The sequence below is a fragment of the Hipposideros armiger genome, unplaced genomic scaffold, assembly GCF_001890085.2.
Source record: "Hipposideros armiger isolate ML-2016 unplaced genomic scaffold, ASM189008v1 scaffold_577, whole genome shotgun sequence".
Taxonomy (NCBI): domain Eukaryota; kingdom Metazoa; phylum Chordata; class Mammalia; order Chiroptera; family Hipposideridae; genus Hipposideros; species Hipposideros armiger.
Window position 1 is genome coordinate 167,815 of NW_017731927.1, and position 25,142 is coordinate 192,956.

General features: G+C 44.5%; 1 protein-coding gene across 1 annotated transcript in view; it reads right to left on the reverse strand.

Annotated features, from left to right (window-relative positions):
* The window catches only part of DAPK1 (death associated protein kinase 1), a 186,447-nt gene that overhangs the window by 57,044 nt on the left and 104,261 nt on the right, over positions 1-25,142 (reverse strand). Inside the window, exons 3-13 of the mRNA XM_019624077.1 lie at positions 8,236-8,374; positions 6,311-6,440; positions 6,094-6,142; positions 5,980-6,006; positions 5,342-5,494; positions 4,927-4,972; positions 3,591-3,680; positions 3,007-3,099; positions 1,590-1,709; positions 1,064-1,162; positions 152-250 (exon numbers count right to left, since the gene is read on the reverse strand). Of these exons, the coding sequence (XP_019479622.1) occupies positions 152-250; positions 1,064-1,162; positions 1,590-1,709; positions 3,007-3,099; positions 3,591-3,680; positions 4,927-4,972; positions 5,342-5,494; positions 5,980-6,006; positions 6,094-6,142; positions 6,311-6,440; positions 8,236-8,374 (1,045 nt within the window). The remainder of the gene's footprint in view (positions 1-151; positions 251-1,063; positions 1,163-1,589; positions 1,710-3,006; positions 3,100-3,590; positions 3,681-4,926; positions 4,973-5,341; positions 5,495-5,979; positions 6,007-6,093; positions 6,143-6,310; positions 6,441-8,235; positions 8,375-25,142) is intronic.

Sequence of the window (25,142 nt, forward strand, 5' to 3'; positions counted from 1 at the left end):
AGCCACCAGCAAAAAAACAAATTTCTAGATTAAATTTCCACAGGAAAATTCTGATTCTCAATCCTTGTTCTTTGGGTCCTGATGCACGTGACATGTCGATGCTCAAATGCAGCCTGTTACTTCCCCGTTCCTAAGAAGAAAAGGGCCTTACCTTGTCTTTAACATCCAAAGGGCATTTGTTCTCATGGAGAAATTTCAAGGTATCTACGTGGCCATGCCGAGAAGCCCAGTAAATGGCATTGGATCCACCCTGTACGAAAACCAACGTGGAGTCACATTTCCAGAGAGCTGATAGATCTGAATGCATGCATCACCTCAGACTCACTCTATTTCCCTTCCTATGCGACAGCAAATTCCAAAGGAGCACCTTCCATGAAGAATAACACCCCCACTTCATTTTTTATTTTGACAAAGGGACCAAGGTTATGTAAGACATTCATATTACAGGAAGCTGGATGAAGGGGATAAGGAAGCTCTGTGTAATATCTTTGCAGATTTTTTTTGGTAAATCTAGAATTATTTCAAAATAAAACCTTCATTTCAACCTCTGGTTAGAATTCCCCATATTGTCAAGGGCCAGATCTAGTCCTTTTACAGCTCTGTTGAAAGTCTATGGAAGCGAGTGTCAGATCTACTGTAATGACTATTAACTGTTAATCAATTGTGCCTACACTTCCAATGTGATTTACACCTCAAAGCATATCATCTTTACTCTGTAGCCCTAATAAAACAAGCAGGAAAATACATTTCTGCTGAGGTTAATTAGACAATGAAAACTTTTCCAAATGTGACATCGTATAACAACACTGCTGAGTAAATGTGATCAGTGAGGAGTAAAATCTGGGGTAGTGTACAAAGTAAGGCTGATGTCCAGAGAAAGATCAGTGTCTGCCTCTTTCTTTCTAACGTATATTAGACTGGACACGAGCAGTTCATCTTCCTTTATAGAAAACTAAGAAATGAAGTAAAGCATACATGTTATTTTTCTCTGTTACCTCTATGATTAGAGACATTTGGATATACCTAAAAAATTCATTTATTTGCAATAAAACAAAAATATAACCTTATCCTGGACATCAATTCTTGAGCCTCTTTTAATGAGCAGTTGTAGCATTTGAATATTTCCACAGCCAGCAGCAATAAGTAATGGAGGTGTCCCATGCTGGAATAGGCAAGAACAAAACAAAACACAAAACACTATTTTTCATGTTTGATAGGAAAGAAAAAGCCCAAACTATCATTGCTGTCCCACACACCTTCCTATGTCTCAACGGGCACATAACAATTGCTGCATAACAGGAATGGAAGACCATCAGAACACAGCACCCATCTTCCTTTGGATTTACAGTCATAGGTAACATTTTCATTTGCAGGATGAGTAGATTTAAAATTTCACAGTTAGAGGTGTAATTGGTGATTGTGGAATGGCCTTGCATGAAGAAAGGCCCTGAATGCAAAAATACTTAATTTCTAAGTCACTTCACTCTCTAAACAAAAGTGAGTTTTTCCAGTATGGAGTTTGCAAATGGAAAGGAGAATGAAGAAGCAGACCACCCCCCTCCACTGTCCCTGACAGAACAGTATCAGACCTTGTTGGGTTGGTTAACATCATAGTTGGACAAAGAGCCCAGGAGGTGCTGCAGGCCTGGGACATTGTCGTCGTTGATGGCATGGATGATGGCTTTCATCACAAAGGAGTCTTCCTCATCCTGTAGAAAGACAGCAAAGAGACTGTTATAACGTATCCCATGATTAGCAGGCTATTGAGATGGTGAGAGAACCCGAGGTCTGGGTGGGGGTCTTTCTACCTGGAGTTCCTATAAGACCCTGGGTCCCTCTCTTACCTTAATCTTTTCATTGCAAAAAATATAATTTATCCCAACTGATTCTCCAGGATAATTTTAATTTGTAATATATAATCGTTCCCATCATCTTACTTAGATTTAGTTTTTCTTTGGTTCCACTTACAGAATTCCCAAATCCAGTCTTCCTCCTCTTCCTCTCCCTTCTTCTCATTTGCTTCTCTCCCACTTCTTTTTTCTTTTTAACACTTCCTATCTCTTTTTACTCTACAGGTTAGACCTGGAGCCTCTGTGAAACTACTAGCTTCAGGGAAATAAAGAGCTGGTGTCTGCTTGTGTGTGATCCCGCCCTTGGAGTCCCCGGATTCCACTCAGGAAACACTGACTATTGAGTTACAGGAGTAGCCCAGTTCCCACAGAATCACCCTTTCTGCCTTTCCTGGAGTCCTCTTTACCTCCAGGGTTAACAAAGCCCTGTTGTCTGACTGTCAGAGGAAAGTCTTGTTGAATTCAGGTGCATCCAAGTCATATCTGAAGAGTTAATCTGTGATTAAGTTTCAGTTTGGATTAAGGGGGAAAAAAAAATATGGAGTTGGTCTCAAGGGCCTTGGACAATCAATACAATATTAACAAACACGTGGGTTTAGCCTTCTGGTCTACCACGAACTACACCAGCAAGCCCCAATGCATTTTCCTTGATTTTCTGTTGTGTGTGTGTGTGTGCGCGTGCGTGTGTGCGTGCGTGCGTGCGTGAGTGTGTGTGTGTGTAGGATTGTCTGCCTCTTTTGTACTACTACAATCCAAGAATCTCCAAGGTCAGTAACAATAGAGGGCTCATTTTAGTTCATGAAAATCAGAATAAGTTCTTCCTTCTTCTACTGGTCAGCCTTTCGCGTTTTGTCAAACTGTGTGTGTGGGAGCAGGGGGTTGGGAGGGTGATAGTCTTAGAGGTAGTGGGGTGGGAGCAGGTATAGTCCCAATAAAAACACAGAGAAAAAAGGACAAATAAGCAGCAGAGTACACCAACAGAGTACAACAAGCAACTGAGTAAATCAGCCACCCCAACTCCCTAACTGGAGAGGAGGAAGAACAGGCCTGACATTTACTTCAGGCTTCCTGGGTTGTTGAACAAATCAAACAACCTGGACATTTTACATTCACAGTGCTAAGAAAGAACCTCACCAAGGCAAACAGGTTTGCTTACCAGAGTATCATCGCTTCTGGCAACACTCATGTTACTTCTGGACAAGAACGACCTCGATAATCTTTGGCACAGTGATATCAAGCGAACGGATTGCTTTAAAAAAACAAAGAGAATAAATAAAGGCAGGGAGAGGGGGAGAGAGAGAGCTTATGTAACAACATTCAAATTAGTGCAAATGACAGTCTTTGAGATGGCATTCTCTGCTGACAGAACGAAATCTTCAGGAGCAGGCAACCCCACAGGAAGGTTGGATCATATTTGCTTAAAGAATAATTCTAAAGGTCTTATAAATCAAGAAAACAGGAGAGTCTCCTTCTGCATTTCATTTTTAAACTACAGAACTGGATGCCCTATATCCCTTCTCTCTCAATATTTTGTTCCCTACTCTTTGAGGAATGGGATCTTATTGCAGCAAACGCCCTTGTCCGTCCCCCTCAGATACGCGTGGTATGCAAGGGTCTTGCCTTGCATCCTTGGTCCCAGGCAAGCTGGTAATGGTAGATAATGTGACTATCAAAACTCATACAGTTGTTGGAAATGAACAAGAAATAGAATTAGTTAATCTCCACATCAAATAATCTTACTTTCCATTTTTTCCGGGCTGCGAACTTCTTGAATTTTTCCATGTTTACTGCTGATGCTTTTCTACTAAGTGCTTGCTGGGTATCTTTAGGCTAAAATGAAAGTCCAAGAATAAAATTTAGAGCTCTCAAGTTACGGAAATGTGTTCCATGACAATTTTTTCAAACCTGTCATTGTTTGGGATGGTTGCTTACACATTCACCTTGCTAGGCTAAACAAACAAGTTGAGATAATCTAGAAACCTAGTCTGCAGAGACTAACTCTTGTAGCTAAGGGTTTGACACAATCCATAAAAACTGTATCTTGGGGGAAAAGTTGAGTTTGGGCCAAGCTGAATTACTCCATAAGAGAGTTTGGGAATAGCAAGATTCATGGTGAGGCCATGTTATGAGGCATTTGAACTTGAGGGGAGGACTGTCTGCCTCTTTTGTTCTATTGCAATCCAAGAGTCTCCAAGTAATTTAGAACTGGGAGGGGCCTGAGGTCAGCAAATTCAGCCTGTCTGACAGCATTAGAATGCCTTCTACTGCATCTTTTTCAGGAAGCCATGTAGCAATGCCTCTGAGAGAAGAAGGCAGCATTGCCTTCTAAGGGAGACCAGGCAATTGCCAGGAGATTGTACAGGCAAAGGGTTCTCCAGGGGCTCCAAACCTACCTCTGTAATACAAGTTACTACGTTGCAATTTGCTTACTGGTTCCATAATCTTATTCTAATAAATTTTATTCTAATAAGTGCCATCTTCTCCCATCCATAGTCCCTTCTGTTCTAGCTGGAGCAACTTTAGTTCTTTCACCCAAATGCCGACAGGTCTCAGGCAGGTAATGTAAAGGTGTGATGGGCCAGAGGGTGGCCACAGGCCCTGGCAGACAGGCAGCTGGGCCACGTTTCTGGTGGCCTCATGGAATGAGGGCTCAGTTTTGGTAGATGTTCACATTTTTCAAGAGAAGCTGGAAATCCAGATTTGATATGATATTTAAATGCTAGAAATTAATTCACAAAATTAAAAAAAATATATTGTTTGGGCCAACATCCCACAGGTCAAACCAAATAGGCTACTGAGTACACTTGACCTTCAGCTTCCTGCATACAATCCTGCATTATGATAGCTTCCTTCTCTCCACCTTCATTATCATTAGCATATTCTCATCTGTCAGTTGTCTTAATACCGCACCATGGCAAACACAATACTCAAGACGTGACCTGTGGCTAGAATCCACGCTAATTAGTAATTAGAAATGCTGTAGAACCAATGAATTCCAAGATGCCCTACAGACACCCAGGATGCTCTACTCAGCCCTTAGCTATAACACTCACACCAATCACAATATGCAACTTACCTTGATCCAGGGATGCTGTAAACTATCTTGAATTGTCATTCTCTTCCTTTGTGGGGAGAAGGGAAAGAAAAAAAAAAAATGTTGTCACCATACAAGCAAACACTAACGCTGTTTCCTTGCTGGCTGGGCCTACCAAGCAGATGCTCTAGAAAATGCAGTTTGAGGTCTGCTTCATGGAAGACAGCCGAAAACAATGTCAGTCTTTATGTGATTATTTCACTGTGCCTGCAGGACTGGCTGGGCAGGTACAAAGGACCCTGCACGCATTTTCTGAGGTGTTTTACATGGCATGCTTCCCTTTGCCAGGTGCAAACAACCAGGGTCTCATAAACATGACCACGGGCACAGGACAGGTGCTAACCCTCCTCTAGCTGAGGCCATGGCTGAGCACTGTTCAGGAATGATGGACACTCACTTTGGATCTTTGACAAGCAGTCTTCTTATGAAATCTTTGGCTAGGGCACTGGTATTACTGAAGTATTCTTCCTCAAATTCGTAGTTGACAGCGGATACATTTGCTAATGTTTCTTGCTTAGTGTCTCCGAGAAATGGGGAGGCCCCACTTAGGCTGTTAATAAAGTGAAGCACAGAACATGAACAATTACCTCTTGCGTTGTCATTTTGTTCCCATAATATCTCATAGGGGGAGTGAGGAATAAGACTATAAGCTGGTGCTTGGGCAATCACTTTAGAAATCAATTGTATTTTATAGGGCATTTAATTGTCATGCACAAAAGCTTGAGTTTAGTGCAAAAGATGCATTTAAAAAGTTAATTTGGAACAGCGTCTAGTAGTTAAAAAAAACCCTTTTCCTATTTTCTCAGTGATGGATAGACACGCTTTCTTCCGGTGATTATGCTGCAGTTTCTGATGACTCATTTTGAATTAGGAGAAAATGTTTAATTAGTATAAACTAAACGTGTTCTGGGGGTGTGAAATGAATATGTTTACATAAAAAGCTGAAGAGATCAACATGACACACACAATGGTTAGTAAAACATATGGTCTCAAAGAAAGAGGGAAAGAATACGAGTTGTGGATTTTGGTACTTACAGAATATAGGTTATTACTCCGATACTCCTAGACACAAAACAGAAATAAAAACCAATGTCAGAAGAATAATAAAGTAAATCGGAAAGATGACAACATCAAGGGTATGCTGCTTACCACATATCTGCCTCCAGACCAAGTGGTTCATAGTTGACTATCTCAGGAGCTAAGAGGAAACAAATGCACATTTAGTTTTGGAAGATAGCAAACCAACAGATATTAACTTTAGTATAAACCAGACACATGTACCAGGGAAAGGATGCTACAGCAGGGAACATTTTTCCAAGCATAACATTTATGAGAAATAAATGACCACAGGAGCAAAGAAACTTACCAACAAACTCTGGCGTCCCAAATATGTTTTTGAATTCATTGCCAAAGTCAATTTTATGGGCCAACCCAAAGTCGATGATCTTGATCCGAGGTTTAGGGACATTTCTATCCAAAAGCATTATGTTTTCAGGCTTAAAAAAAGAGAGAGAGAGAGAGAAATAGTACAGCAATGTCCATAGCAACATTCTTCATAATAACCAAAAGGTGGGAAAACCAAATGCCCATCAATAGAGGAATGGATAAACAAAATGTGGTATATACATATAATGGGATAGTATTCAGCCTTAGGAAGGAAGGAAGATCTGACACATGCGACAACATGGATGAACCTTGGAGACATTATGTTAGGTGAAATAAGACAGACGAAGAAGGACAAACATTGTATGAGTCCACTTACATAAAGTACCTGGAATGGGCAAATTCATAGTAAGTAGAATGGTGGTTGCCCGCAGCTAGGGGGTCGAGGGGGGTGGGCTGGAATAGGGAGTTTGTGCATAATAGACACAGTTTCAGTTTGGAAAGATCAATAAGTTCCAGAAATGGATCGCGGTGATGGTTGCACAAAAATATGAATATATTTAGTGTCACTGAACTACCTACTTAAAAATGGCTACAATGGTAAATTTTATGTTGTTTATTTTACCACAATAAAAAAAATAACAGCTATGGCATGTTATGTTGAGGACAAGGTGGCAGAATAGTTCTTCCTCTTCCCAAAAAATACAACCAAAAGACAGGCATAAAGGGTATTTGCAAAAGAACACCAGGAAAAATAAATGTTTTGATTTAGGTTCCACAGGGAGCCACCTGTAACAAGCATTCGGATGTAAGTGGCTTATGTGGGAGGGGACTCCAGGGAACACTTGGTAGACAGGAAACAGAAGGAAAAAAGCTGATACAGGGTGTCTTATCCAGGTGGGGTGACTGGAGCGTAATCTTTTTGGGAAACTTGGGGAGAAAGAGCAATACTCAGAGTTTTCCAACTAAAGCAGGAGGGAGTTAGGGTGTCTACCCACCATCTCCCCATCCTCCACTGCTAAGTGTTGTTTCTGTGGGCATTTACTCTTTGGTATTTCTAGCTCCCAGGGCCAGAAACCAGATGTCAGGCAGAGAGCTGCAGTCGTTTGCAGCAGCAGTCTTTGGGGTATGTATTTTTGAGTGTTGGGGGGATCTGGATGGGGTCTTAACAGCTCTGCTACAGTAAGTATGGAGAAACTCCTACCTCCTCTGAAGTCCTATTCTAGCTCCAATGACCTGACTTGTTCACTTGGCAATTGATCACAGGCTGCTTTGTGACAATCTTTTCACTGCCTTGGATCCTACCTTGAATCTTAACATTGTCACTTCCTGTTGCCCATGGGTGTCTTCCCGTCCCAAAGAGACCATAAACTCTGTGACGGCTGGGAGTTCGACACGCCTTTTTATCTCTCATAACGCCTTGCCCCCAGCCAGGCGTGATCCCACTTAGCCAGTCTCAGAGATTGGCTTGATTGATTTCTGGTGACAGAGTCAGGCCCACAAGCTTTTGCATCAAGAGGGAGAGTAGAGACCAAGGCACCTTCTAACTTACATGCCCTGTGGCCACAGGGGGATGGAAACCTGGGCAGCCAGAGGCCATTCCAGGCTGAAGATGTACCATTACCAGTAGCAGCTCCCTTGCTTAAAGACCTGGCTGATAAGACCCTTTTATTCTTCCCCGGGGATTCTCGAATGTAATCTCGAATGTAATCGTTAATCTTAAGCCTCCATCCCACAAAAAGGTTAGGAATCCCTGCAGAAGGCATGCATTATACACCTGCTGATATATACTGATAGCTCCGTTGGTTAAACCCATACAGGAAAAACACACGTGTCTCTTTCAGATGCCTCAATTTTTCTTGGCAAACAATCGATGCTGAGCTATCTGGCTAACACTCAACCACGTACCTTAAGATCAAAGTGGGCAATCTGAAGGGAGTGCAGGTAGTAAACACCATTAAGAATTTGTTTGAGGAATTCAGTTGCTTCCTCTTCAGTCAAAGATTCTTTTTCTGCTAAGAAGTCAAACAGCTCACCGCCTGCAACGCTGAAAACCAAGAAGCAGAGGTTATCGATGACAATCCTGTTTCATATTGATTTGTTCTCTCATAGGCTATCGGCACACTCAAATTTCAGGCAAGAGAATGGCATAAGGACATGCTGGAACCCCTAAGCATGGAATCAGAATTCTCTGTGCTTCTTGCCAGTAGATGGGAAATCTGCCTTCAAATACATTTTGTGCTTAAAAGCACTTGGGTACCACTTTCCTTGCTGTGTTCACAAATGAGTGGAGGGAGCAGAGTCATGATGGGAAAAAAAAAATTCAATGTATCCTTAAAATGTTTTAAACACGTTAGAGGTGAAGTCTTAACCCACTGACTATGAAATAAAACTACAAGCCAACTTTGTACGGAATTTAGAGAATAATCTTCCTATCTCAATCAGAGAGTACCTGGAAAATTCATAATCTATATGTTAATCAATTTTTTAAACCCCAAATCACAACATATAGCCTAACAAGGATTTTTTTCTTTTGTATTTGTTTATATGCAAATCCCTATATATTTATAAAAATCATATTTAGTAATGAATTTAACAAATACCTTAATAAGAATAAACTTACACAAAATTGAAATGCACGTGGTTGTTGGGGGATTTATGTAATCAATCTCCCTGGCCGGACTGTAAGTCCCTGAACGGCAGAGGTGAGCTCCTAGCTGGTGGCCCGCAGCTGTCACCCACCTCCTAACACAGTGCCAGCCACACAGCAAGAGCTCAAAACATTTTCATCAAGTGGATAAATGAACAAATCCCCCCCAAAAAAAATCCATGGTAATGATTAATGGCAAATAACAGGGAACTTTTAATAAGAGTTTTTATAAATTAATGTTTATCATTTAACCATACATTCACAACATAATAATTAACTGCAATTACGCACATAACTGCTGTGTTCATTATCTTTCTTTTGGCACGACAGTTCCATAAACATTATACCTACCACATCTACATCCAGAGTAAGAAAACTGGTGCTCGTGAGATTAAACAATAATGACAAAAAAGCTATTTTCTTAAAGTTTCAGATTCTGCTCCTTCACCCTCCAAGCTGGTGTCTTTCTTAGCTTGGCCCAGGCCTGAATTCCAAACTGCTGCTTGAGAGCTTCTAAGAGTGGGGGATCAGGAAATGCAGCATTTTTAACAAGCATCCCAGGTGATGCTTAGCACACTAAAAATCAAGGACCCCTTTCAAAGTCTTAATTAACTACATGCTCCTACTGCAAGGCCCTCCTATGATATTTAACTTTGGGGTGTTTATCCGGAGGGCGAGGTCACTCCTCTACCCCTGGGACCCAAGCAGAAGGCTTGGGCAGATGTGCCATGTGCCACAGAGCCTGAGCCAGCCAGGAAGCCAGGAGCCCCGCTGGGTGGCAGAGGCCCGTACTTGGTGACACACCCCGGGTAGTGGCCTTCCTGCCTGCGCCCTGCCAGCCTGGATGCCCTATCCTCTCCACAGCACACGTGTCCCACACTGGCTCCTCACTCAACTGCGTGAAACCTTCTGCTTCTCATTTTTCTCTCTTCTTATTCCTCTTAAAATCTACAAAACAGGGAATCCTTCAGCTATGGGGAAAAGGAGGAAAACGGGAAATTGTCAACGGACCAATGCTGAGAAAGATGCTCCCATCATCTGTTTGCTTCTTTGCGCTCTGGCGTTGGCAACCATCACTTAGGGTGACGGTAGCACACCGGCTGCACAGGGGTGTGTGGCTCACAGCTGGCACATCTGGCTCAAATCTTAATTCTGCAGTCGGGAGATTACTCCTTCTCTCTGAGCCTCAAATTTCCTATCAAACAGGAATAATAGGACCTATTCGTTTCAGGGTTTTGAGGATTAAAGATAATAAATATACATAAAGCAACTGGCAGGCAGGCCTGGCATAAGGCTGAGGCCCAGTAAATGGGACCAGTGCTATTGTAAAGAAAGAAAACCGCTTTTTCCATAGAATGCCACGCCTCCTTTCCGGGCAGGCTCCCACGCGAAAGTGTGGAGGCCCCAAGTCCTTCTTAGGAACCCTATCCCTGCCCCAGACTAGGTCTTTGTTCTTCTTCTTTCCATCCCTCACGTCAAACTAAGCTTCCTTCAGGCCAGTGAAGGGTAGCCTATTTAATTCTCCTGAGGGCCCCAGGTTCTGTGAAGCAAGATAGCTGAGGGTGAGGAGACCCAGTTCAAATCCTGCACAGTTACCCAACCTCACCACACCTGGGACACCTCTTCTGTAAATAAGAGACAATCGCACCCCATAGAGTGGTTCTGAGCTTCCAGGATGTGTAGAGTTTCTTGGCTACTTTCTTCCCATTTGGCTTCAAACCAGAAATTCGCCCTTGGCAGCAGTGACATGCTGGTTCACATTTAACAGTGGGCTCTCTGGGGTTGGGGTGGGTTGGGTAAAACTATTCCTGAGGTGTCATAGTCCCACCATGGTCATCTCAAGCCACCTACATGATGACGGTGACTGCGGAGTTGGGAAGGGATGTGCACAAACAGCTCTGTGACCCGGTGAGCCAGCTATTTCACCCACCGAGGCATTTCATATTTTCCAAAAATGGCGTAACACCATCTCATGCCATGTGTTCTTCTGTGCTGTGATCTTACATCTGTGGCTCTACCCCCTTGAATACGGGCAGCCCCTGTGACCACTTTGACCATTAAGACATGTCAGTGACGCTGGGCCGGCGGCAATGGGTCTTCATGGGCCTGAGGCTTCCACATCCCGGCTTTCGAAGCCCTCATGTAAGACGTGAGATGCTCCCCAAACCACTGTGCAGCGCAGACAAGCCTTTGAAGATGAGATGTTGCATACAGAGGGGAAGAGGCTGAGAAGCATCGAGCAAGGTAGAAATCTTGGAAGTGGACCCTCTAGCCCAGCCAAGGCCGCGGAGGTCAGACTGTCCACCAGAGTCCTTCCAGAATTCCTGAGCCACAAAATGAAATGGCCATTTGGAGCTGCTATGGTGGACACCGTGAGTACTGTCCATGTTCCCCTGGGAGGCAGAACCTGCTGTCCCCACTGCTGAGGTGGAGTCGGCACAGCCCTCAGCCCTCCAGGGCTTGCCTCTGCTGCAGAGCTGCTGCCCAAAGTCATGTTCTTTCCCAGGAGGCCCACAGCCAATGGCTGCTCGGTGTGGGAACAACAAACTTAAATAGATGGCTAGGTATGAAATATTTCAGGCTTTGGGGCCACACAGCTTCTGTTACAACTATACAACTCTGCCCAAGCAAGGTGGAAGCAGCCTTAGACAATATGTAAATGAATGAGTGTGGCTATATTCCAATAAAATTTTATTTACGAAAACAGATGGCAACCTGGATTTGGCCCACGGGCTACAGTTTGCCCTTCCCTGATATAAAGTCCAGGTCACCTCAGTCCAAGCTGGGGCCACTCCTGGGGGCCATTCTGGCTCTAGAACTGTGTGCTGGGCCAGCTGGCATTGGTGCTGAGCTGCAAAGCAGCATGACTTCTCCTGCCCACTCCTGCTCCTTCTCCTCCTTTCCAAGTCTTGATGCTAAGGGCACTTCTTGAGAAATATCCCACATGCTCTTCTCATATCACAGTCCACTTCCCAGGAAACCCGTTCTACATAGCACTAAACTTGGGGGTAGTTTGTTATGCAGCAATAGAAGATGGGAACATTCACCATCTTGAACAGGGTCTGTTTATGAGGCCCAGGCAACAGAAACCAGGTTTGCCTTTCTCTGGGCCTGCTTACCTCGTGCCCGATTCAGTCTTCTTGTGCCAAGCAACTCAATGCCAACAGTGCTACCTGATCACAGAAGTGAGAACCTGGAACCACCCTGGAGCCCCCGTGAGGGACCAGCCTGCAAAGTGGCAGTGCCTGGTCAGACTGAGAGAGAGGAGGCATGGGTCATCTCTAGTCTTCTCCATCCACCCTGCTCATAGGTCCTGTTCAAATGTCACGTTGTTCACGATGAGGTCCATGCCATTGCTTGTCCAGGGAGCCAAATCATTCAGCTAGACACTAGGGGTGTTAGGACAGCCCCTATCTCACTGGGCCTGAACCCATCACTGGTTTCCAGCAGCCCTGAAGGCCCTACATACATCTTCATCCTCCTTCACATAAACACGGGAAGGCAGATGCTTTAGACATGAACCTTTACTTACGATAACCTTTAGTCATTAATCAAAGTAATTGAAAGTAAGTGATTTCAGCCAAGGGTTGGGAGCATGGTAAGTATCATTTGATAATTTAGCCCCCAAATCTCAGAAGTTAGAAAGTGACTTAAAGGTTTGTTTTTTTTGCACATAGACACTTCCACATACATGCTTAGAATCAGAACTCCAGTGCTCACAATGTCATTGCCGAAGAGCAAAATAATGTCAACAAGGTGATCAGTCAAACCTTGGCACTTGCACTCTTTGTTCCAAATTTTACATTTTGTTTAAGAGAAGGAAGATTGATGGAGAGAGAGAGAGAGAGAGAGAGAGAGAGAGAGAGAGAGAGAGAAAGAGAGAGAGAGAGAGAGAGAGAGATGAGTAACCTGTGCAATAAATTTAGAAAGCAAGTCTAACCTCTTTTATTAGTTCTTTGAGTCAGTGTTTTAAATTATAGCATTATCATGGAAATTGTGTGAAATGAATGCTAACAAGCACTGGCTGTTTTCGCCAAGAGAGCTGGAAAACATGAAGGTTCCCTCTCCTCCCATGCCTTTCACTCCCACCAATGCCTCCTCTAAAAGCTAGCTGTAACAGAATGTATTAATTAGGACACATACAGCTTTAAAGACAAAGTGGGCCTTCAGAGTGACTTAAGAGAAATTATCACAGGATTGCAATTTCTAAATTAAAACAATTCAAGGTCCTGAACTCTTGCTAGAAATTGTGTAACACATAACAGGACTTGATTCTGGACTAGGTCTGGTCATAACCTAAACTGCAGGAGATTCTTGGCTACAAGCTAACTCTACTTGATGAGCCATTTCAAGACAAACATTAGGATTCCGCGGTGTTGGGCTGGATTTCCCCATTTGGTGTCACAGAGCAAGTACGTGTGGTTGGTGAATCGGAAGCCAGTGGAACAAGTCAGGAACATGGCCGACTCAAGACAAGTAGCCCATTTACATGGCAGTCAAGGGCTCCAGGGCTGTTCCAGCAAGCTGGGCGGAAGCTGCCTCAGAAGTCACACAGCATCAAAAAGTGAGTCACAAGTCCCTCCAGATTCAATGGGAGGGGATTTAGAATCCATCCCTTGATGGAGGAATTTCCAGGGTCTAGACAAACGTGTAGGCCAGGAGATGATATTGCAGCCATCTTTGTAAAATATGTCACACAGCTTATGACAGATGAACTGAAATTCTCAATGTTATTTCATCCTAAATGTCTATTTTATAAGCATTAAGTACAGGGCATTGTATTAGCTTGCTACAGCTGTACTAATAAACTGGATGGCTGAAGATGACAGAAATTTATTGTCCCAGTTCTGTAGGTTAGAAGTCTGAAACCAAAGTGTCAGCAGGCCATGCTCCCTCTGAAACCTGGAGGGGAAACTTCCTTGCTTCTTCCTAGTGTTTGGCAGTTTGCCAGCAACCTTTGGCATCTCTTGGATGTAGATGCATCACTCCAATCCTCTGCCTTTACATGGCTGTCTCTCCGTGTTTCTTCATATGGTCTTCCCTCTGTGCATGTCTAGGTCTGTGCCAATGTCTCCTTTTTATAAGAACACCAGTCAGATTGGATTAGGACCCACCCTAGTGGCCTCCTTTTAAAACTGATTACATCTTCTGCTAAGACCTTATTTTCAAATAAGGTCACATTCTGAGGTACTGGGGGTTAGGACTTCAACATAGAGTTTTTTGGGGGGACACAATAACAGGTAGTAAGTAACTGTCCAAGGCTGCAAATAAAATGTTACAGGATGGCTAAAGCAACTCAGGAAGAGGAAGCAATGAACAGGGAGGGTATTTAGAACCCACTACTGCTTTTTAGTCTTGTTGTCAGGTTCTGTGAAGGAAGCGTTCATTCATGCAATGTTACAAAAACTTTTCAATTCAAGTCAGAAAAATGTAGATGAGAAATTCACATCTGTTCTAGTCCTGAAGTAATTACCTCAACCCTTTGAGATGATTTTCCTTTTAATCCCAGCTATCCCAGTGGCTGTGATGTGAATGCGTGAAGGGAAGGAAGTGCCCACAACTTCTTGGCTCTGCCTCTAAATAAACCAAACTTGAAACTCAGCGCATCATTGTCCTCACTATGTGTGGGCTGTTCTTTCCTGTTAATTCTGAGAGGGTTCCTGAAGGGTTTTCACATTCTCACCTCTCACACTCTAATTTAAATTTCCTGGGTAACTGAGGACTGTGTGGAATGTAAACCTGAAGCTGGGGTACCTGACGGGAAAGTTGGGATGAGGCCCAGTACCCTCCTTTTTCCACATTTGTGAAATTGGTGTGACTAGAAGGTCCAAAGTAGGTTGGGGGGTTTGCTAAACATCATTCTTGGCTTATATACTGTGTTGTCCCCAAATCACACAAATAATATCAAAGGAGTTCCTCAACTTCACAGGTTCTTTGAATTCAAAATGCAAGCTGCGTCTGAAAATACATTTTCTGTCTGTTTCCACCTCAGATTCAACTAACAACTTCAAAGGCGTTCTGGGGATTCTCATGGAAGAGAATGCCTGGCACTCAAAACCCATAGGGGAAATGACCTCTCATTCTACTCTAGGAGGTTGTGCAGAAAGGCAGGCAGGAGCCTTCTGAAGGTTTCTAGAATGAAATCCCTAAGGGATGAACATCGCTCAAAGGTGAAAAGGCGCTGGAGGCAGGCATTCTGGGTTTCAATCTGGGATCTCTGACTTCAGATAAGTTACTTTCTGAGGCACAGTTTCTTTGTCTATAGAATGAGGATATTAATACCTACTGTTCATTATTACCAATGGGGATAATATGACTTAGGATATGAGTGTCTAGCACACGGTAAATATATCCATATTCCATGCAGCCACCTCCGACCTTAACTCCTCTTAGCCACAGGTGGGGTGAGAAAAACCCTTGAAGCTATTCTGTTTTCTTCTGTCCAGATGCGCGCTAACAGTGTGGGATTCTGAGGTGGCTGTCATGCTAACAATGAAACGAGGCCACACACGCCTGTGGTTCAATAGTAGGGTTTTCCTGAAATGGATGGACATTCCTGGGGCCAAAAATCTGGGGAAGAGGTGGGTACTTAGACATGAAATAGGTCAGCCGGAAGATGGGCCTTGACTCTGTGGAAGAGAGAACACCTCTCTCTGAATCTTTCCTTGGGTCTGGACTTAGAGGAACCCAGATGTGCTTGCAAGCAGCCAGGAGGTGCTGGGAGAAAGGGCACCCTAGGGGGAAGGCAGGCTGGGGCTGAGCAGAAGGAAGTGCTGGCAACCCCAGCCCAATGCCAGCCATTTAATGGGACTCTAGCTCCCTCTTGTTAAATAATGATGTATTTAACATGTTTCTGTGAAGTCTCAATTACATAACAGGAAATTAAGGACAAAGTGGTTTCTTGCTTAGGCAAGTGTTAAGGGAACACAGAGGCCTGTGTGGAGGTGATAGAGATGACTAGAGAGAGTCCCCAAGGGAAGTTCAATCTCACCAGCCAAAGTGACCAGCACACCCAGACACCCCTTCCCACCATATGACACCCTCCCCCACGGCCAACCTGGATGATCTGGACTTTACCCAGGGTGATGGCACACTCCCTCATGTAAGCTGTTTGACTGGAGAGTCTTGAACTTTAATTTGGTCTCTAAAAAAATGTTACTATTACACAAGAAATACATAAATATATTCTCCTTAAGAGAAATAAAACATCCATATATAAAACTAAAACCCCTTATGACTATCTCCCCTCTTTCCCAACCGTGGTCCTCTCGCTCCCTACCACCCCAAAGCACACACAATTGTGAATATGGTGGACAGCCTTCCGGAACATGCTATGTATGTTCTGCGACCCACACAGCCCTGATTTATTGACATTTTAAGAACAGAAATGGGGCCGGCCGAGTGGCGCGTTGGTTAAGAACTGGCTTGGGATGCCAGAGGGCCCCGGTTCGGATCCCACATATGAGGGCCAGTGACACTGCCCTCTGCAGCTAAGATGGTGAACGGCAGCTCGACCTGGGGCTGCGTAGGCTGCAGTCCCCTGCTACAGTGGGCTGCCATAATCAACCGTGTGTAGCCGGCAGCCAACATGAGCGGCCAGCAGCCGCTGTGAGCGGCCTTCCAGAAGCCGGTGACTGATCTGCCTCGCCCAGGAAGAGCGCAATGATGGTGCCAACTTGGGCCAGTGAAGCAACATCCTCCACAACTAGACCGAAGAACAAAAACAACAGCAACTTGTCTGTTCCCCAGCGCTGTTCCCCTCCCCCAATTCCCCAATAAACCCTTAAAAAAAAAAAAAGAGGAACAAAATGGCATGAGGCTGTATGCGTTGTTCTGCAATCTGCTCTCTTACCTCAGTAACACCTGTTGGTAGAGCTATTGCATCCTCCTTTTTCTTGCTGCCTGGGGTTCACCGGAATGTCTAGATCAGTGTGTCTAGCCATTACCTGACTGATGGGCTTTACATGTTTCCAAGTTTTCTCTATCACAAACGATGAGGCAATGATGTTTTGGTGTACCTGCCTCCCCTGAAGGTTGGCAAGGTTTTTCTCAGCCTGAGGATATATAGTCCCATTTGGAACTTCTGGCTCACAGGTTATGCTGGTTGTTACATATTTGAGGAATGTGTTGCATTGCCACAGCCATGGTATCAGTATTTCGGGCCAATCCAATGGGTGAAATAAATGAGTCACTGTTTTATCCTACATTCCCCTGCTTGGTAGAGAGACTGATACTCTTCCACAGGCTTATTGGCCATTTGTTTTTGAGTGGGGCAAACCATCTGCCCACACCCTTTGCCCATTTTTCTATTGGGCTCTTATTGTTTTTAATTTTAATTGGTTGATGGGTGTTCCTTACATCCTCTCCACACTAAGCCTTGATCTCTTATCTATTCCAAATGTTTTCTCTCCCAATCTGTCATTTGCCTTTTAACTTTGCTTAAAGTGATGTTTTGTTAAACAGAACTTCTAAACTTGGATGCAGCCAAACTTACCAATCTTTGTATAAATCAAGACTTTCTAAACCAAATGTGAGGGCAATGAAATGGCAGGAGGCATTGAGCAGCTCTGTGATCAGGCAAGGTGCTTAGTCTTTCTGCACTTATAGATATTAATGATGGCTGCCTGTGAGCCCAGACAGGCAAATGGAATTTGAAGGGCTGTTTTTCCCGGCACCACTGTTCCTCCCCACACTCCTGCGTGTCTCTAGATTGGGAGATACGTGAAGGCAGCATTACATACTGCTGATCCCCTGAACCTATCACAGAGCCAGTTACAAGCATCTCTTCCCAACTTCACCTTTAGTTGCATCACATCAGAACTGGAAATTGGTCTATCATAGAAATAGACAAATGTTACAATCAGGATTTTCTTGCCTAGAGAGCCAGCTCTCACACATTTACCAGCAAACCACTGACTACAGTGTCCTGGGCACGCCATCTACCTGCATAACCCTCACTGGGGTCTGCTGCTCCTCACGGACAAGTCTAGTTAGAGAATTCCTTCCTGTGCAGACGTGAAACCTTGGTAACATAGGTCTTGAGTCTGCGTCTAGAACAGAGGTCAACAAACATTTTCCCATAAGATTTGTGGGCTTGCATACAGTCTCTGTTGCAACTATCTATACTGGCCTTTTTCTTCATCCATTTAAAACTGTAGAACCATTTTTTTCCTGGAGGGCTATGCATAAACAGACAGTAGGCTCTGGCTCGCCAGCTATAATTTGCCAAGCCCTGCTCATCAATAGCATGGGTCACAGAATACAAGCCACTCTGTGAACTTCCCTTCTCTGAAGATGGTTCTCACATACCCCTGGGTCTTTTCTTCTCAAGTCCAGGATTCTGCTGGGGTTGCTCTTAAAGTCAACTCCAAATATAGGTGAAGTGATCTTCACTGGGCTACTGTAGCTGTGGTGGGCATTGATACAACAGGCCCAGTTAAAGCAGGAGAAGGTCCAGAAACCTGGACTGAGGTCAGTTAGGTGCTCTGGCCAACTCAGAAGTGTCACAGGATTTAGAAGAAGCAGAGCGAAGGGGACCTATGTGCGTGTTAGCTCTGTGATCCGGGGCCCCAGGCAGATGCTACAGGGAGCAGAGATGAGCTGTCACAGCTGAGCCCTGCCCACATGGTAGATTCATGATCAAAACAAATGACTGTGGCCATTTTAAGTCACTAAGCTTTGGAGTGGTTTGTTACGCAGCAAAAGTTACCAGGATGGGGCTCAGAACCTTAATCTCCTTGGGCTTTTGTGAGGATTAAATGACATGACATCTGTATGATGAGCTCAATGCGCGGCACATAAAAAGTCCTCAATAAATGGCAATTATTATTCAGGAAAAAATATAGCTGCCTGGTTCTCTTTCAGAGATAGGGAAACGTTTTACCTCCTTATCTTAGAGGGCTTGGCCCTCAGGCTGAGCTTTCTAAAGAGGCTGATGTTTTTGTGGCTTCTTCATTAAACTGATGAAATGAAAAGCATTTAGCACAGAGGATGGCATATAGAAGTTGCTCAGGAATCGTCAAAAGTCTTTCTGCTTTGAGGCCCAGAAACTTTCACAAAAGCTTTAACTAGTGTTATATCTTCACTCCCAACCCACCCTCCAGCCCACCATGAAATCACTCCACCTGGGCAGCTCTGCCTGATCCTCACACTCTCCAGGAATTACCAATTTTATTTGAGTTCCTTTCCATCTAGAGCAGCAGTTCTAAACTTGTGGGTTGCGACCCCTTTGGGGGTCGAACGACCCTTTCACAGGGGTCGCCTAAGACCATCGGAAAACAAAAAGATATTTACATTATGATTCATAACAGTAGCAAATTTACAGTTATAGAGTAGCAACGAAAATAATTTTATGGTTGGGGGTCATCACAACATGAGGAACTGTATTAAGGGGTTGCGGCATTAGGAAGGTTGAGAACCGCTGATCTAGGGAGACATCAGGTCTCCATGATTCAAGGGAGACAGACTGTTGTAACTGGCAAGAAAATTGAATAAATGAACAGTTGGTCTATATGCTTTAGGATGTATGCTTCGTGCATGAGGGACCAAATCTGTTAGCTTTGCCAGCTGTGGCAAGAAAAGAAGGATTCCAGTCTTGTAAAAAGGCCCACATTTGGGGAAAAAGTTGGGATCCCCAAAAGGTCTCTTGTCTCAAAAATCTGGTCTTTTAGGAGGACTGACTTCATAAAGGGCTGACTAATCTGTGAAGCTGGATTGCAGTATGGCCTCTGTGGAAAGAAATGATTTTAAAGCAAACACTTTTCATTCAGAATGAAAGAGCAGAATCATGACTTTCTTTTGGTATCCAAGACGGAAACAGAATGCTGGATTAGTAAACAGAAAATGTACCATGATTTGTCAAAACCAGAAGGCACCGTATATGACAGGGGACCAGACTACATTACTCAGCTGTTACAAAGGTGGCAGTAGTTGTGGGCAAAGCATAATAAACGACTGTGCTCCAGTCCGAGTGGTCCCCTGATATGATTATCCGACTCCCTCACTGAAATGACTGCATGCTCCAATTCAAGGCCAAATGATAGAGCTGCAATTTTTCAAACAAGAGGCTGCAGTTCTCAGCTAGACATGGTACTAAAGGAAAAAAAAAAATCCCTCATTTTTTTTTTTACATTGAAGAAGCTTTATGTGGAATATAATGAGGCGTTTATGAAATAAGCCAACAAACCAAAAACAGTTTCGTTTCTCTTCCTCTTTCAGTGAACAGAATATACTTGCCCTCGACCCACTAACTAGATCAAAATGATTGCAACTTTTGAAAATATGCTATTAGTTCAGAGATGTGGTTTGTTAGAGCCAGCTCTCTGGAGAACAAAACCTTGACTGGTTGTTTTCTGGATGATCAAGGTCTGCCGCTCAGGCAGTGGGTGACATCTCACAGCCTACAGGGTGTATTACGTAGGTGGTCATCACACCTGCAGTGGATTAGGTGAGCCACAGCTCGCCTGCCCCCAACTATGAGCACTTGCTCATTTCCTGATTCCTCACTTGCATTTTTGTTTCTGTATTGGATATAGAGAGAGGGGACATGGGAAAGAGAAATGGATGGAGGAGGTAACACAAAAGTATTGCAAACAGATAAAAATCAGTTTCAAGCTTCCAGAAACCTCCCAGAAACAAAAACAATGGAGGCCATCAATTCAGGAAGGAAAATAGAAAAGTGTAAGACAGCAAGAATAAAAACCTTTGTAGAGCTCAACGTGCTTCCCAAATAAGTCCGTGAGACGAAAGGGTGCCCTGGGAAAGAGGGGATGGTGTGCGAGAACGGGCTGCGTTGGCAGCCCAGCACGAACGTTTGGAGAACCTCGGGTTTCTGGGTTAGAGTGAGGAGAAGCCTGGATCTGGAACCACCCAGGTTTTGGTTCTAATGGCGGTGGTGGAGAAAAGGAAAGGGAGAGTAGAGAGGGAGAGTCAAAAGTATCCTCTCCAGAGAAATTACAAACTAATTCAGATGAGAAAAAGCAGATGCTAGTGTGCCAGAAAGGGAACCCAGGGTCAGAGTAGATCCTTAGCTGCCAGGGCTAGAAAGGCAGGTGGATTTAAACCCTGAAGCACAAGGTGGGTCCCCCATAAGTCAGCATCCAGAGAACTGCAGACAGTCTTGGGCTCCACATTTTAAGAGAGGTGCAGAGTCTGGAGAAAATTCAGGAAATGCCACACTGACTATGAGCGTGATACACACGAGACCAGTCAGAAAGGCTGTACCCTCTCTGGGAAGTTTTGGGATGTCAGGAGATGCAGGAATGCTGGGAGCTGGTGGCCCCAGGAATGGAGGAATCCTTGGCTGGGCTGGTTCAAGCAGGAAGCCCACTAGAAAGGTCATATATGGCCTTCCAGGCATGGTGTCCCAGAGTTCAATGGATGAGCCTGCTCACCGAGTTACCACAAATGGGGTACAGGTGTGCAGAGGTACAGGCGCTCCAGCCCTCAGGTGTGTGGATGGAGCCCAGAGGTGCCTGGTTGGACCTTGCCGGTAGTCATCTCCAGGCACAAATAATCTCATCCGTTTACTCCAAATGAGACGTGCAATGTGCACTGGATGATGTGACACAGGGGATGAGAGGCATAATGAGAGGCAATATGGTGGAAGAGGGTGCGTGGTAGAGAAGGAGCTGAGAGACAAACTGTAGCTCTACCTTCCTTGCCCCATGCAGATTTCTTCAACGAAAGAAGGTCCCCATGTAAAAGGAAATAAGAAACCAAACAGCAAGGCTGACCACAGCATATCCCAATCCTCTTTTTACTTTAATGGCTTCAGTCCAAGCTTTGGAAACCCACAGAAATAATTAGGCCAATCAAAACTGGGGCAAACGGAAAAGCCGGGGCAGCCAGACATCTCTTCAGCCTGGGTCATTATGACTGGTGCTAGAACAAAGGCCGTGGGAAGTAAACCAAGCTGGGACAGCCAAAGATGCAGGTTTATTCCTAAATCAATCTGTCTTGTCTAGTTGAAAACAAGGGAAGGCTATTATCTGGGGACGCACAGGGACCCACCCCTCCCACTGCTGACTGGGTTTATTCTCCTTGACAGTCCAGCCCAAAGGGCTCAAATGAAGGCTGCTGGTTGTTGTTAAGGACCTGGAAATCCCAGATGAAAGACCCCTCGCCCATCAGATAGGGGTGCCAGCCAGCCTGTGTTTTAGTCACCCCCAAGACATGGAAAGCTGCAATTTAAAGGAGGCAGAGAGCAGAGTGGTCCTTCCCTTGAGTTTGGTATGGCTTTGAGAAGGAAGAAGGGTTGGAGGAGGAAGAGATGGAAAAGGTGCGAGTTGACATTCACTCAGCAGGTGGTGCGTCTCTCAGATCACTTCAGTTTACCCCTTTGGCCACTGGCAGGAGATAGGGAATCGGGCAGAGAAGGGGCATGGAGCCGAGCACCAGGTCCTACTGATCACCTCAGTGAAGGGAAAGGTGGGGGAAGAAACCCTGAAACCCTGCTGTGGTGGATGAGGACACGGAGAGCAAAGGGCCACCCCCACCAGAGGCCTCTAAGAAAGATGGGGATGAGTCTGGATCTCCTTTTCAAGAGCATGGTCAGCCTGGGGCCATGCCAGGCTTTGAGCAGGGCTGGCTCTATGCAGAAGGCTAGAATGGGCACAGATGACTTGATTGTCTGAAGAGCTCACTTTCTTTCTTTCCTTTTTTCTTTTGCATAAATGTTTATTGAGTACCTGCCATGTGATGGGGATTGTCCTACTAGATGCCAGCGACAATCAGCAGCTTTAATTTTAGCCACCCATCTCTGATGGCCATTGGCATCTAGCATCATAAAATCAGGCCCATTGTAGGTCCTCAACTCCTGTCCCTCAGAATTCCATCAATTTGCCTTTTGCCCTACTCTTTTCCCCACCCCCATGCACCCACCTAAACACACGGTCCCATGTCTCAACCCTTTCAGGCCCGTAGTGGAAATTAGCTACGGTGACAAACTGCTCTGTTTTCCAGAAAGAGGGCTACTTTCAGCAGGTCACGAATGATGCAGAACTTTTGGCTATGCTTCCTCGTTACATGCCTACCATCTTAACTCTACAAAGGCCCCTCTTTGATGTTGATCAGGATTTCCCATCCGTCTCCCTGACTGAATTCAACTTCAACCACTTTTATAGGGCACTGACTGTGTGCCGGTATTCATTCCCTCTTCTGGATGCTGGAGATAGAAAGCGAAGTAAGTAAAATGCTGGCATATCCCCTGGAAAGCTCAAAGTCCATGACAGAAGAAAGATACACAAACATTTAAAATACAGTGTGGTTAAGTGCTATAATGAACACACTTCCAAAAGGTGATGAAAACACACATAAGAAATCAATTAAATTTGTGCGAGCTGGGCTCTGACAGGTGAGTAGGAATTCTCTAGGTAGACAAGGCATGGCATGTCAGGCAGAGGGTGCAGCCTAAACAATGGATTGGGGGTGCCTAAGAACATGGCATAATCTGGTAAAGGAGAGAGTCTCTGTGGGTGGAGCATCGGGGCAGAGGTGAAAGGGGTGGAAGGGAAGTAGCGGGATATAAGGAAGTGGCTAGACATGGGTTCAAAGACCCTACACCATTCTATGGATTGTGGGCCTCATTCTCTGGGCATGAGGGAACCATCAGCGATGTTTTGTAAAGCTTTACTAAGATATATAACTCACATACCATATAACTGACTCTTTTTAAAGTATACAATTCAATGGGTTTTAGTATATTCACAGCGTTGAGCAATTATCAACACAATCTAATCTTAGAACATTTCATCATCCCCAAAAGAAACCTCGAACCCCTTAATAGCCACTCTCTAGTCTCCATCACTACTACCCCACCAGCCCTAGGCGACCACTAATCTACTTTCTGTCTGTATAGATTTGCCGATTCTGGACATTTCATATAAATCAAATCATATGATAGGTGGTCTTTTGAGACTGACATCTTTCACTTAGCATAATGTGTTCAGAAACCTAGGCACCCTTCCATTATCTCATTTAATCCTTGGGTACAACTGCAGGGGGTTGGTATTTGTCCCTAGCTCCAGATGCCAAAAACTGCGCCCACTCTATCCAGACACAGGGGTGAGAGATTCTAATTCCCAGACAGTAGCTTCTTGGAGAGGGAATATTTTAGTTTGAGTCCGAAAATTCTGCTAAGCCCATATAGGACATAGCCTACAAGGCCCATTGTTTATCTTTCCTAAGATGTCAACTTTTCCAGGGGACAGGACGGGTGAGTTAAATAAAAAAGACCACCTTGGAGTAGGGAGGATATTACCAGCCTGCCCCACTCACTCCCCTCCTCATCTAGGGCTGGCCAGTCGCCTTGACCGTTACTTGCCAGGGCAGTGCTTCTCATGCTCAAGTGGTTCTTGAGCCGCATTTGTCCTCCTTGGTTTCCAAGCAGTGATTCAGTACCTTTTGAAAGCCAACCCTAGACTTTGAAGACCTTCCCATTTCTCTCTCCAGCACAGCTTCCCTGGCAGCCTGGTTGTTCCTGCCTCATTTCTTAGCCTTTCCACGATGCTGGGAGGAGGCACAGAACGTCCTAGTGCTCCTGTGGAAATGAGGCCCCGGAGGTAGGATGGCTTTGTGGGGGCTCTGGTTACAGCTGCACGTGCATCTCTCCCCTTAGTTTGTTTCTTTGAGGGCAAACACGTGCCCTCCTCCAGTTGTACCCCAGGATTAAACAAGATAATGTAAGGCAGGGGCTCCACAGTGCTGACCCAAAGAATCAAATGAAGTGCAGCCCCCCTTTCTTCTCCAAGGAAAGCCTCTCTCATCCTTTATCTACATCCTCTCTCTCAAGGCAGTTTGCGGAAGATCCACACCAAACTGAAGTGCCCTAAAAGAAGTGAACATTCTATCCTGTTTCTAAAACAATCAATGCGACTTCAATTTTCCCATCAAAATATTGGGGAAAAGTTACACTCTGTCATCTAGGGAAGACCAGTCCTTTAGCCATATCTCACTTATACCTAATTTCATTAATATAGCAGCATTTATGTTGCATGGTAGCCATGCCCAGTAAACTGCATTTGTGTAGAGCTGGAAATGAAACTCACATTGCAGAACAGAACAAGCAAACACTGCTGTCCCAGTAGAGCCTGAGGTTCCTCATCTGCATTAGAATACTTTGGCCATATTGAAAACAAGTTATACACATGAAAAGAAAAAAAAAAAA